The sequence below is a fragment of the Ailuropoda melanoleuca genome, chromosome 8 (assembly GCF_002007445.2).
Source record: "Ailuropoda melanoleuca isolate Jingjing chromosome 8, ASM200744v2, whole genome shotgun sequence".
Classification (NCBI taxonomy): Eukaryota; Metazoa; Chordata; class Mammalia; order Carnivora; family Ursidae; genus Ailuropoda; species Ailuropoda melanoleuca.
In genome coordinates this window covers 122,609,280-122,623,399 of record NC_048225.1, presented here as the reverse complement: position 1 = coordinate 122,623,399, position 14,120 = coordinate 122,609,280, and the positions used below count along the sequence as shown (strand labels likewise).

The 14,120-nt window shown below is 46.4% G+C and overlaps 1 protein-coding gene across 4 annotated transcripts in view; it reads left to right on the top strand.

Annotated features, from left to right (window-relative positions):
* Positions 1-5,378: 5,378 nt before the first annotated feature.
* The window catches only part of DDR2 (discoidin domain receptor tyrosine kinase 2), a 125,439-nt gene continuing 116,697 nt past the window's right edge, over positions 5,379-14,120 (top strand). For all 4 annotated transcript variants that reach the window (XM_034667235.1, XM_034667232.1, XM_019800559.2 and 1 more), the window contains exon 1: positions 5,379-5,533. In XM_034667235.1, the coding sequence (XP_034523126.1) occupies positions 5,528-5,533 (6 nt within the window). In that variant the 5' untranslated portion in view covers positions 5,379-5,527. The remainder of the gene's footprint in view (positions 5,534-14,120) is intronic.

Genomic DNA, 14,120 nt, shown 5'->3' with positions numbered 1-14,120 from the left:
TTGGAGAAATTAGAGACTAGAGAGTTTGTCTTAAGAATAAGTCTGTTGCAGGGTGCCTGAATGGCTCAGTTGGTTAAGCATCAGACTCTTGATTTCGGCTCAGGCCATGATCTCAGGGTCCTGGGTTTGGGCTCCATGCTCAGCCTGGAGTCTGCTTAAGATTCTCTCTCTCCCTCTGCCTCTCCCCCCACTTATGTTCTCTCTCTCTCCCTCAAATAAATAAATTAATCTTTAAGAATAAGTCTCTTGCACTAAAGGTTAGTAGTGAAATGGAAGGAAGCAGGAGACTGGAATTTTGTTCTGGGTTCTACTACTAACTGGTTATCTGGTCACTGAACTTCCCCGGGCCTGTTTCCACAGAGGTTACCCTAATACTAGATGAACCCTTAAGTTCTTTCAACTCCAGAAGTCTATGATCTTGTGCACATTCAGAAGAACATCATCTGTGATTTTTCTACTCTGTAATAACACTGGTGGCAGAGACAGTGGTGGGGAAAGTGAGGGCAGAGGGGCAGTGACAACAAGATGAGTAAGATGTGGTTTGAACCCTGAGCTGATTATGTGGTTGGGCACAGTTACAGGGCTGGACTGTTGTAGCAGAGATAAAAGAAGTTTCCAGTTTGTTCTCAGGCCTCTCTGAATCCAGCCGTGTCATCTGGTGCACGCGCAAGGCTGAGTCGCCAAGGCCGTGCTAATTCCCAGTGGTCACTTAACCATCTAGTTACAGTTTTGCAGCTGTGAGGCCTTAGATAAACCAGTTAGCCCTCTGGGCCTGGGTTTTCTTTGTCTGTGAAGTAAGGCAGTTGGGTTAGATCAGGGACTTCTGATGTTTTAGGAGGAGGAACTATTTTTGAGCTGTTCTGGTTTTTACCTGGGGATGTTCGTTTTCTTCCACCCACTCAAGGCAGATGGGCCCCAAGGTTTGGTCTTCGTTTTTCTTCTCTTCCTTATTTCCAGATCATTTTACCTGCCTCAGACTTCACTTACTGCTTTTAGGTATTTGATGTTCAAATATGTATCTCTAACACCAAACTCTCTCTTGAATGCCAGACCCGAATTTCTACCTGTCTGCCCGATGTGTTTACCTGTTTCCATCTTAAGAAAACCAATTATTCTTCTTCCTTTTTTTTTTTTTTTTAGGGGGAGGAGGAGTAGAGGAAGGGAGAGAGAGAATCCCAAGCAGACTCCATGCTCAGTGCAGAGTCTGGTGTGGGGCTCTATCCCACAACCTTGAGATCATGACCTAGGCTGAAATCAAGAGTTGGACGCTTAACCTACTGAGCCACCTAGGCGCCCCCTAAGGAACCCAGTTCTTTATGTTCAAAACCAAACTCATGATCTTCCCTTACATACCAGTTCCTCTTCTGGTTTTCCCAGATTTTGTTAATAATGACATGCTCCTGGTCACGTGCAGGTTGGAAACCAACCCTTCTTTGACTCCTCCCTTCTTCCCTGCTGTAGCTAGTCACTGGTCAACCCTCAATTCTGTCCGCATTATCATTTCTTTCTTTTCCCTCCCTGATGTCGTTTTTCTAGGTCAGGATCTGGTCAGTCCTTTGCCCCTTGTCTCTCCTCTGCAGTGTCCCCCATGCCAGGTTAAGCCCATAGCCTCTTGGAACCCGCCATTCCTCTCTTCCAAGGCTGGCAAAATCCTATTTATATTTCAAGAGGCAGTTAGGTGATGCCTCCTCACTCTTTCAGGCCTTCCCTGAACACCCCACTGGCTGCATTTCTCCTTCTTTTAGCACCTTATTCTTGTCTATCTTATTACTCCCCCCAACCCATATATGTATATGGTTATATCCCTTATATCTTACGATATGCATTATACACCTTCTTGGAGGCCAAGGGACGTGTCTCCCTAATCAGTAGCACCTGCAGCACCTGATATGCACTAGGAGCTAGAAACGTCATTGGATAAGTTACCTTTACACTATTGACCCATTATTCAAAATAATCATCTATAAATTCAAATAACCTATTCATCTTTTTTTAATGTTTTTTTATTATATTATGTTAGTCACCATACAGTACATCCCCGGTTTCCGATGTAAAGTTCGATGATTCATTAGTTGCGTGTAACACCCAGTGCACCATGCAATACGTGCCCTCCTTAATACCCATCACCAGCCTATTCCATTCCCCCACCCCCCTCCCCTCTGAAGCCCTCAGTTTGTTTCTCAGAGTCCATAGTCTCTCATGCTTCATTCCCCCTTCTGATTACCCGCCCTTTCTTTATCCCTTTCTTCCCCTACCGATCTTCCTAGTTCTTATGTTCCATAGATGAGAGAAATCATATGATAATTGTCTTTCTCTGCTTGACTTATATCACTTAGCATTATCTCCTCCAGTGCCGTCCATGTTGCAGCAAATGTTGAGAACTCGTTCCTTCTGATAGCTGAGTAATATTCCATTGTATATATGGACCACAACTTCTTAATCCAGTCATCTGTTGAAGGGCATCTCGGTTCCTTCCACGATTTAGCTATTGTGGACAATGCTGCTATGAACATTGGGGTGCATATGGCCCTTCTCTTCACTACGTCTGTATCTTTGGGGTAAATATTCATCTTAATAACTGATCTAATCAAACACTAATTAAATAAAACAAATAATCTATAAATTCCAAACTAATTAAATCTTGGCTTTGATGTCCTGCCATTCTTACTTTTGTGTCTAGGGTAGGGATGATTTTCTGAAGAATTTTGATTTTGATTTCAGCTACAATATTGGGTTAATAAAATCATTAATTTACAGTTAAAGATAACTCATCTCTCTTGTGAGACCATCCCTAGGAAGCCGATGGCTTTGCTATTTCATTCACCCCAGGGGTGGTTTCCTTTCTAGCTGGAGCATCACATGATGATGTGGTTCAACCCCTGGGCTTTGGAGTAGGACAGACCTGGTTTCGAATTCTGACTCTGCCTTTGTTCGCTGTGCTACCTTGGCAATTTACCTCGTGTCTCCAAAACCGTAGTTTCCTCATCTGTAAATAGAGGTCGTGATGCATCCGTCCTGTAATTATTGCAGGTGCTGGTTCTACTCCTGGGAATTGTTGAGGAGTAAATCTCTCGTTTCCCATCCTCGCCCGAGGGCTCCTCCAAACCTGGTGCGTTTTCTCTAGGTTCTGTGGGTCTAAAAGTGCAAACCACGCTGTCCCATGTGATTTCAGAGGCAGACTGGAAAGTTGAAACAGAAATGCAGGGAGTGTTGGTGCCTGTTTCCCTTGCGGGGGGAGGAGGGAAGCAGACCTGTGTCTCTCATTTAGGATCAGATGGTGACAAACATCTCATGAGATCCTTTTTGTTGGAAAAAAAATTCTCTACCATCTTCTCTTGCCCCAGTCTCTGAGATCTCCAGGCTTTCTAAAAGGCTACACCATTGGGGTTTCCAGTGAAGAGCGAGCCCAGTTCAGGACGTAGGATCAGTCTCCTATCTTATTTCTGTTCATAGAACAATAAAGGAAGGAGGCTACCAATTGGCAAGCATTGACCACCTACTGTGTGGTAAGCCCATGTTATAGATAATTACAATTGCTCTTTTTTTAAAAAAAATATTTACCTAAGAGAGAGAGCGTGCACATGTATACGTATGAGCAGGGGGAGAGGGAGAAGGAATCTCAAGCAGACTTGGCCCTGAGCATGGAGCCGACAGGGTGGGGGGTGAGGGGACGATACGGGAAGTGACTCCATCTCACGACCCTGAGATCATGACCTGAGCTGAAATCAAGAGTATGATGCTTAACCGACTGAGCCACCCAGGTGCCCCTAGATATTACAATTATTCTTACTAACTTCATAAGATAGGTATCATTACTTCCCTTTTACAAGTAAGCGGAAGCTAAGAGTATATAGCTAGTAAATCTCAGAGAGAGGAAGGTGAACCCTCATTGGTCTGCACCAGCTTTAGCATTGTAAGCCTGCGGTGTAATTGGACCAAATAACCCCTATGAGGGGAGGATTTCCTGCAGGTGAGGGGTCTTCTGTTTCTATGTCAGGGCACTTGTGACCTAAGAAGGTTAATCTCTGTTAACTTAGTACCACAGGGAAATAGTTTTTTAGAATACTGTCTGGGACACTTGGACCCTGATCCTGCCTTCTTGCCTCACAATTATGTGACACTGATGATAGTGAGTGTGTTTCCAGAAAGGTCGATGTTTGTAAACATTCCTGTAAAAATAGGCACAGAGATTGTTAACACAAGTCTTTCTGGCACAGTGAGGTAAGCCCCAAGTATAATACTGGGTGAGCCCCCAGCAGTGTGGCAAAAAATTGGGTATTTTCTCCAATTTTGACTACTTTGGTTGCATGCCTTATTGGGGAACTAGAAGCTAGAAGAAAGCTGTACTAATTTATGTGACATCTGTTCTTGCTCCGTGTGGCCCCTTTATTCCCATTAAGCCCTGTGTCCTTCACTGAAGAAAGTGGCAAGTAACAGTAGCTGTTGAGCAACCCATCTGAGTGCTGTGGCGCTGGGCATAGGGGTGCTGTCACATCCGCTTAGCAGAGGACAAGAGACCCACAGAAATGAAGTAATGACATACGCTAAAACGCAGCTCCCCCCAAGGGTAATGGAAAGAGGTGAAATGGATACAGTGCTCACATTTGATTGTTAAAAATTAATAAAAACTCTATATCCTTATATCTTCATTTATGTGTAGATAGTTCTGGAAGACTGCTCAGGTAACTGATAACTAGTGGTGTCGAAGAAAGGCAATGATAATCTGAGGGGGCAGTGAGACCTAATTTGATTGCATGGAGTGGTGAGTCCAGGGCCACCTGAGCACCCCTGGGGGCCCGGGAGACCCTCTCAGGGGAGCAACGAGAACAAGACTATTTTCACAGTAATCCTAAAATGTTTCACTTTTTTTTTTTTTAATCTCTCATTCTCCCACAGTTACATGGTGGAGTTTTCGAGAGGTTAAGTGATATGTGCTATTGCAACAGATTGAATTCAGAAGCAGATATGAGAATCTGTGTTTGATTAAGCCAGATATCAAAGGGATTCTTTAAAATGCAAAATAATGCCACTCTTCTCATTAAGTATTTTTTGAAAATAGCTATTTTTATTTAAAAAAATCATTATTTATGTTAACACATAATCATCATAATTTAATAATGTTTAAGAAACTAAAAATAATAAAATTTAATAATTATTTCAAATAAATAATAAATTAAAAGTTCTGTTTTAATTTCCAAGTTGATAAATATCAGTAGGTGTAATAACCCTCAGAAACAAAATGTCCTGGAGATCCCTTTGGTGTCTGGGGCACTTAGGGGCTTCTGTTTGATAGTCATACCCAACAATGTCAAGTAGGAAAGAAAATGTGAATGAAGCAAACGTTGGTAACATGACATTGCTTTCCCTTTTTCCTCCTCCATAAAGGGATATCTACAAGTGGTCTGGAGTTCCATGCTCTAGAAAGTTCCAATGCCCGTGGCTTGAAGCAAAGACATTGCGACAGTTGAAGAGACACAGAAGCCAGCTGTCGTGGAGGATCCTGTTCCTCGGAGAATGTTCTGCACCCATGGATGTAAGTAGGGCCAGTCACTGAAGCTGTCACCCCATGAGCCAGGGAGCGATGGCAGGAGGGGTGCCCTGAAGCCCCTCGCTTACCTGGCTTGTGTCATAAGGACCGTTGGGCATGTGGGTTTTGTGCCGAGAGCTGGTATCAGAGAAGATCATGTATTTGATTGTATGGGAAAGCAGATATTGAATGTCAGCTCACACTTGACTGATCCAGATGTGGCTACCCCCAGGTTAGAGGCCGATCCTGGGGTGTCCTGGCTCAGGCGTCTCCCCTGACTCTGAGGAGCCCAGGGTATTTCGGCCTTCCCTGTCCCTACAGGGCCACTGGAATCTCAGGGTTCCCACATCGATCTGGCTCTCTCCTAATTTCATTTATTTTTTTTATAAGTTGCCTTCTTCCAGAAATAATTTGAGGTGGCTTAGAGAAAAATAATAATTTGCAGAACTACTAACACCAAGGTCATTGAAGCAGAGTCCTGTAATAAGGTTTGGAGGAGTTGCACGTGCAAGAGAACGTAGCCCGGGTACTTACTGCAGATAAATGCCACGCTTAGCCCTGGGCCTCAGGGCAGGAAGAGGAGCGTGGCACAGCTCCGAGCTTCTGCGAGGAAGCTAGGAAGCGTTCGCCCGTGTCGAGGTGGTCTGCTCTGGGTCAGTTTTGGTCTCGAGGGGACTTCTCAGTTCATCCTTTAGCCGACTCGGATCCCACTAGTGAGTCTGGAACTGTAGTCATTCCACGAGTCTGCCCGGAGCTCGCTGAAGGCGGAAACCGCGTCTCCTTCCTGCCTGCTTCCCCGGCATCAGCACAGGGCTTGGCGCACACGAGAGGCTCAGGGGGAGCCTGCGGACTCCACTTAGGCTTAATCCCTCACGGCTCCGGCTCCCTAGGACTTGCTGAATGAATGGGAGGCTGGGCCGTGAGCCCTTGGGAGTGAAGCGTGAGCGCAGGAGGGAAGAGCAGTATTTCCTCACACCCTCCAGGAGGTTTCTTCTCACTGTCAGGACGCTCATGGGATTATACACTCCTTCCGTTTTTTATCCAAGAAATAAACCTCCTCCCCGTTTCTCCTTCACCTCCTCGCGGTGATAAACTGTCCGGGGTCCCTTTCTTCCTGCAGCTTGCCTTGAAACTAATTTATTTCTCTCCTTCCTCCCCCCTTACCTTCCTTCTGATAGACTTCTGAGAGACTCTTGATAATGGAAAGCTAAGAGGTCTTAACCGGACCCTTCGTGGTGTGCCGTTCAGAGTGAATAATTCATAGCTACATTTAACCACGAACCAGAAGCTACTGCAGATTTTCTCTGTTATACAAGATTCCTCAAACGTGATTTATCTGTGGCTCCTACTGCTTTACTTTCCAGAAACTGTCCCTGCGGACTTTTCTTCCCCTGCCACCGAATCCTAAGTGACTCTTTCCAGAAATTAATATTTCAGCATCTGCGGCGTGTGCGATATATATCCTTGTCTCTTGAATCCTCATCTGGCCGCCTCTCCCCACCTCCACAATCGTGTTACACCGAGACATCTCTCAAGTACTTCTGCTCCGCCAGGGAAGAGTCCTTCTGGTCTCTTCTGGTAGCCAGTCCAGGCTTCCTCCTTTTCTGAGAACAGTGGCACTAAGTATTTCATTCTGTTCAGAGACTCGACTCTCCGTTTCCTGTGTCTCCTGTTAATAGGAAGACCAATTAATTCAGCATCTAAACGGGAACACTTGTGGGGGAAAGGGGAAGTTATTAATAGATACTCTGAAACACGGGGCTAATCCGAACATATGGTCACCTACTTTTCGGAGATCTGGCATCACTCAGGAATACTGAGAGCAGAGGTTAACCATAGTCTTTGGAGAGAAATGCCCCCAGTTCTGTTTGATTGTTGCTTTCAGGCACCCCCCCCCACCTCTGGTGTAGATTTCACTCCGTGGAGTGTTATAAAAGCCAGGGGAGAGCCTGTCCCCCCTTGGAGGTTAGAGCTCCCAGGGGACACTGTCAAGCTTGCCACAGAACGGGTGGTCCTGTCTTCCCTGGCTTTTCCTCCCTTTCTTTCCACCTCTCCCCTCCCCCTCTGCAGTGTCCTGCTCTTGCTCTGCCTCCCACCTGCCCCTCCCTCCGACCTTCTTCCTCTTGCTTGTATTGTCTCTGCTTTTATCTCTTCTGTCTCCTGTCCGCTTGTCATTCACACTGTCTTTCTTTCCCTCTCTCACCCAAAACAGTTCTTCCTGTGCTGCTGGAGTGCCCCTCAAAAGAGCAGTGCTGCCAATGTTAGCTTCTCCTTTAAAGGAAAAGTTTGTATTTCCAACTGGAACTTGATTTTCCTTCATGAGTTAGAAGCTGTCTTTTTCCCATTGCGAGTGGCCTGGGGCTGGTCTGTTTCTCATGAGTGTCTCAGGTGGGAGGTCCTGCTCGCATGTGTCCTGGAGGGCATGTTGTCTAGGGGACAGCACAGCCTGGGGTGTTGGAGGTGGGGGTGGCAGTGGGGATGCGTGACATTTGGAACTGTGACGGGAACAAACCTGGTCAAACAAATGCAGAGTGCAGTACGGTTGAGGTGAATGAGATGCTGTGACCACATGGCTGAGATTTTGGAATCCCAAAGTCTGAGATTTTGGAATAAGGCTCTGAGATTTTGGAATATGGTGGTGCCAGGACTATTTTAGAGAAGGCAAGATCAGGGTCAGTGTCTAACTAATCAGAGAGCCACAGCTAGTGTGCCACGAAGGAGAGGAGACACCTGTTAGAAACCGAAGAACCAAGACTGCCTAGGGGAAAGGAGGTCAGGTGTGCCAGAGGCTGGCTTAGACATTTCTGGATGAACTGGGCTCCAACACCATTCTGAAAAGCATGAGCTGCAAATGGACTGTGCAATGAGATGCAAGGAACTGTGGGGCCGGAGAGCAGCTTGGGACCCAAGGACTTTGGGTAACTGCTTTACTAACAAAAGCAGTAACTGTTTATTGAACACCTGTGTCATGTAAGGGACTCTACAAGTGACTTGAAAGCATACATGTAAGTACAAGATCATCCCAGCCCAAGTGCTCATGGTTGACAGGAAAGGGAAGGAACAAAAGACAGAACCATGCTCAATGCAGGGGGGTGGGGGGAAAGGAGGCGCCCAGAGGGTGGTGAGTGGTGATGGAAGGGGACAGCACTTGTGGCTGGGTGGTCCTCAACTGTGGAGGACTGAAATATTTGCTCCCTGGGCCTTTACAGAAAAATAAAAGTTTGCTTGTACTGGCTTCTGCGATGAACCCTGGGGCCTGGACAGTGGGGCAGCATACAGAGTGGGTGAGGGATGGGCCGGTCATTATCAGTGGAGCTGACCTCAGCAGCGAGGACACTGAGTGACCAGTGAACCCACACTGGACACGGGAGTGGGGTGGTGCTGGAGGAGAGGAGGGAGCAAATGGCAGTCTATGGGGAGCAGAGGGTGGAGGAGTGGTGGAAGAGAGAGCTGGAAAGGAAGGTGGCTGCCAGATTGGGGAGCGCTCTGACCTCTGGCTGGACTGTGACATCTGGACACCATCTTAGCATCTGCCTGGTCTGTGCCGCTCTTGCCGAGTGTCAGTGCAGTTCTGAGCCAGGTTTAAGGGGGGACTATCCAGGGGCCTAAAAATAGACATGCATGAAACACTTGGAGCCAGCATTTTCTAAGGTGTCAGCCTCTTGCTTTTGCTTTGATCTTCCCAGCATGTAAGAGTAGGTTTAAGGGCCAGCCACAGACCACATCGCCCTCAGAGCACACCTAGGGCTGCTAGCAAGAGTCTCATTTCCATTGTTTCAATGTTCATTGCCTTATAATTTCTCATGTTATATTAGTTACCTTGGCCTGAGACTGTGGGCTGCAGGGATGATGTTAAGTTTCCTGGCTGGCAACTGTCGCTGGATTTTCTTCTGCGTCTGAACTTACTCAAAGTTCCTGCTTCCTGGGGGTGTGGAGTCCCTGGTTCCTCCTTCTGTGACAGATGAGAGGGGTAGGGGTCATGAGACATTGTCTTAGACATTCATATGACCTCTTATATTGTTTCATTTTCTTATGCATATGAGCTGCCCTCTCTCACTCCCTGCTTTCCACCCCCCTCGCCCCACGATAAAAAGATTGTGAGAACCTCTTAGCCAAGGTCTGAGTCGCCTTCAGGTATTTTTGCTTTTGTGTACCATCTAGCGTAGTATCCCACATGCGTTCTCCGTTTGGGGGTAGAGAAACCGGGTAGGTGGTGGTGGGCCGCCGGAACCCACCTGCTGCCATGTTTCACCCCAGAACTGGGTTTTGTGGAGGATGTTCCAAAACAGATTTTCACTAATGGAAGCATCCTCCACTGACAGCCTCAGTGTCACCCAGGAGCTTGTTGAAAATACAGAGCTCAGACCTCAGAGTCTATAATTTGGTGTTTGAGACACATTGGTGTCCCGATGTAATGTACAAATCACCTGGGGATTGTGTTAAGAATGCAGTTTCTGATATTATTTGAGGTTACGTAGATGATGGTAGAACAAGGAGGCCTCAAAATTTTCTTGTACCAAAGCAGCAACTTCCTTTCCAAGGGTGTCAGTGAATAGCCTTTTCTCCTCATACTGACACTCCTGCACTGAACAAACAGTTTATGTCAGGGATTCACAAACTATAGCCTGTGGTCCAAATCCATCCTGCTGCTATTTTTGTCAATAAAGTTTTATTAGCACACAGTTCTCATTTTTTACACATTGCCTATGGCTTCTTTTGTGCTACACAGGGCAAGCTGAAGAGTTATGACAGAGACATTTTGGCCCACAAATCCTAAAATATTTACTCACTGGGCCTTTACAGGAAAAAAAAAAAAGTTTCCTGGTACTGGCTTCTGCAATGAACCCAAAATATTTCCTTGAAGTAAAGGAAATAGCTATAATCCTTTGCCCCAGCAGCAAAATTTGCGAGCCCATCTTAATTCATCATGGAGAAGCTGAATCATAAAATGTAATTCCCAAGTGGGCAATGAAGTATCTTGAGCCCCAGATCGATCCACATAATGGTTCCAAGGAGTCTGTGACTTTCTAAGGCCCCTTTCACAACAACGTCCTTAAAGAAATTATTGTAATTTTATTGAGCTGACTCTTTCCTCCACAAATTGATTCCATTAATTGTTCAAAGTAAGTTTGACTTTCCTCAAGAATTGGGAGGAGCTGAGAGGACCTTCTGAGTAGACATGCTTGGGACCAAGGAATCACACAGCCTGGAAAGGGTTGGGTAGAACCGCCTAGAACAGCAGCCTCAGCCCAGCCCACCTTTGGGCTGTTCCTGGGCAGCCAGACTCAGACGGCGTGGGCTTGGAGTCCTTCTTTTAATTCCCTGGGAGAATCCCACCGCCTGTCTCTTATTTGGGGTTTTTGAATTGTGAAATGATGGCACACTCCAGCTTCAAGCTTGCTGCACGTGGATGCCAAGCACACAGAGACAGAAGGCGGAGGCTTGGGCCAAGGAGCGGGAAGCGTGGAAGGGGGGCCGCTGGCAGGAGACATCTGCTCTGCAAACCCAGTGGAGCGGGGGGCAGGAGGGGGGGTTGTGGGCTGCGAAAGGCAGCCCCATGGAATGGCTTGAGGATGTGGGCGCCCTGCTCTGATCTTTAAGTCTTAGAAATCCTGGCTCTCCTCCTTCCAGAACCAAATTTCAGAGGAGGTGGGTGTAGGAGAAGTAGGATCTTTTTTCCTTATCCACAGTGTCCTGGGGCAGTGTGGTTTAGTGTGGGATTCTATGGGGTTCTTTGCTGTAGCTCTAAGAGCTTAGGCTTACCTAGTTTCTCCTATTGTCTGCATAGCCTAGGACACCAGCAGGGTTGTGTTTTTTTGTTTGTTTGTTTGTTTGTTTGTGTGTTTTTGAGGAGGTGGAGTAGACAAAAGTGGGGAGTCCCCTCCTCAATTCCAGACTCTCTTACCTCCAACCAATTCCGAGAGATTGTAGGAGTGAATTAGCATCTCCTATGTTGAGAGCCACCTGCCCTGTTGCAGGAATTCCTTGAAGAGCATTAGCTGATTATGATTAGCTCAGCTGGTCAGAACATGGGGGTTTTAAAGCCGAAGTTACTATTTGGGCTGACATTTCAGCAATTCTCTCCATTGGAAGAAGTATAATGTATTCATTCATTCATTCCTTCATTCCTTCATTCATTTCTTCTTTCATTTCATGAATATCCACTGAAAACCTACCAGGTAACAGGATGGTGGGAAAAACATGGACTGGAGAGTCAGACGAACCTGGGTTCAAATTCTGATTTCCCCACTGTGAGCCGACTGCTCCTCACTCAAGTTCCAGTTGTCAGGTTTCCTTCCTTCTCACCCCTCTTTCCCTGCATCCCCCTGAATCTGCATTTGGGCTGGATGATCCCTTCTCTTGGTGTTGGCTGCAACTCCTGCACGGTCTGACCACACCCCGTATTGTGTGGAAATGATCCGTTCAGGTGTCAGTCTCTCTCCCCAGATTGTAAAGTCGTCAATGGCGGGGATCTTCGTTAGTGTTTTTTTATCCATAGTTCCTGATACACATGGATATTATGGTCGTTTTAATATCTGGATCAGTTGGGATTCGGTAGAAGGCAAGTGCAGCAGAGTCATGAAAATGCATGGAGATATTCTAGTGCACATTGCCTGAAGTGAATGGTTGAGCTGGGGCGTGGATCTGGAGACCCAGGCTTGGGTGGCACAGTTGGGATGGGTGAGTTGGCAGTGGAAAGGAAGCTGTATGTCTCTCCTACTACATTATGTGCTCACAACAGTGGGGGCACGTTTTGTGTATTTGTTTGTACCCCTTTACGTTCTTGAGCACAACTAAGGAAGTGAATAAGTAGACAAGTAGATTTTGATGGACGCTACAAGTCCCAAATCTCCTGCCCCTCCCATCTCCCCATATTCCTGACACGTATCTATCTTGTCTTAAGAGCCTGGATAGTGGAACCATTATACAAAGAGCATAGATTTGGGGAGAAGAGAGTAAATTCATTTTAAAACACGTCGAGTGTGAGATCTGCCTATCGAACATGCAGGATTGGAGAACTGGAAGGAGGTGGGGGCTGGAGCCTTGTGACTTTTCACATGTCTGTGTTGGCTCCCTGAACTAGGCACAGAGCTCATGGTATAGCCCCTACGGTGCTTAATGTATACCCATGAGAGAGCACATGGTACATATTTATTGGTCCATTCCACAATGTCAGACTTCCCATGTAAGTAACAGGGATCCGCCGCAGATGCTTGAGCAGAGCTGTAAGATGATACGAACTGTGCTCCGGGAAGGCCCAATTCTGCCGCAGTATATGAGGAAGAGTGTAAGGGAAGGAGGCAGAGGCGGGGGAGCTCGTTAGGAGGCCAGCAGAGGGACAGGTGGGCAGGGAAGGAGTCTGAGCGGGTTTTGACTGTGCGGGAGGCTGGTGCTCTGCTCCCTGCACAGCGTTAGCTCTAGAGATGCCTTCTCGCTCTGGGAGGAGCAAGGACCAGCCTTGTGTGGCTTTGGAACAAAAACCAACGACTGCATCCAAGGGAAGATAATGAGAAACACACAGGCTATGAAGATCAGGAAAGCACCATTAATCTTTTCGTTGCAAACTGTACTTTCCAAAGCCCTGGGCAAGGGTGCAGAAGGCTCTGTGTGTGGACTTGGGTCCTTTACTAGGAAATACAAGATGGAATGCCCCTTAATCAACACTGAACAGGCAACATCCCAGAATCTGAGAGGACGGGGTGGGGTAGATAGGAAAGGGAGGGGCGGCTGATCAGAAGACAGGAGAAAGCAAAAGTGGTCCAGGGTGAGTGGACATTAAATTTCATGGAAGCTGTCTCCCGCTCCCCGCTCCCCCCACAGTCTAATTTTATGGAGAATTTTCTCTTCTTCAAATATGATATATTTTTGTAATTAAAGAAAAGCCATCCAAACAAAGAAACTGCTTTCATTCAATAAAACCTCTAGTTTTTAGAGTTGTATGTTATATATATAAGAACCCTCCCCCCAAAACTGTAAACCAATTTGACGAGGTGTGTGAATGACCTTAAAAACTGTCCATACTATTCGATGTAGGAATTTCTCTTTTATAAGTCTATTCTAAGGAAATGCTCTGAACGGGACAAACATTATACACAACAATGTAGCATTTAGGGAGGAAAAAGAAAAGATCTGAATGGCCAGCACTGAGGGTGTGGTTAAGTGTATAGATCGTAAGTCTTTATTTTTTTTATTTTTTTTTTTAAGATTTTTATTTATTCATTCGACAGAGAGAGAGAGACAGCCGGCGAGAGAGGGAATACAGGCAGGGGGAGTGGGAGAGGAAGAGGCAGGCTCCCAGCAGAGGAGCCTGATGTGGGGCTCGATCCCAGAACGCTGGGATCACGCCCTGAGCCGAAGGCAGACGCTTAACGACTGAGCCACCCAGGCGCCCCAAGATCGTAAGTCTTTAAAATGATGGTTTTGAGAATCTTAGATAACGTAAGATAACTTAAGGCATTTATGGTTTTATATTAAGTGAAATTAGAAGTTATAAAGTTATGGGGCACCTGGGTGGCTCAGTCAGTTAAACGTCTGTCTTCAGCTCGGGTCATGATCCTAGGGTTCTGAGATCAAGTCCCGCATCAGGCTCCCT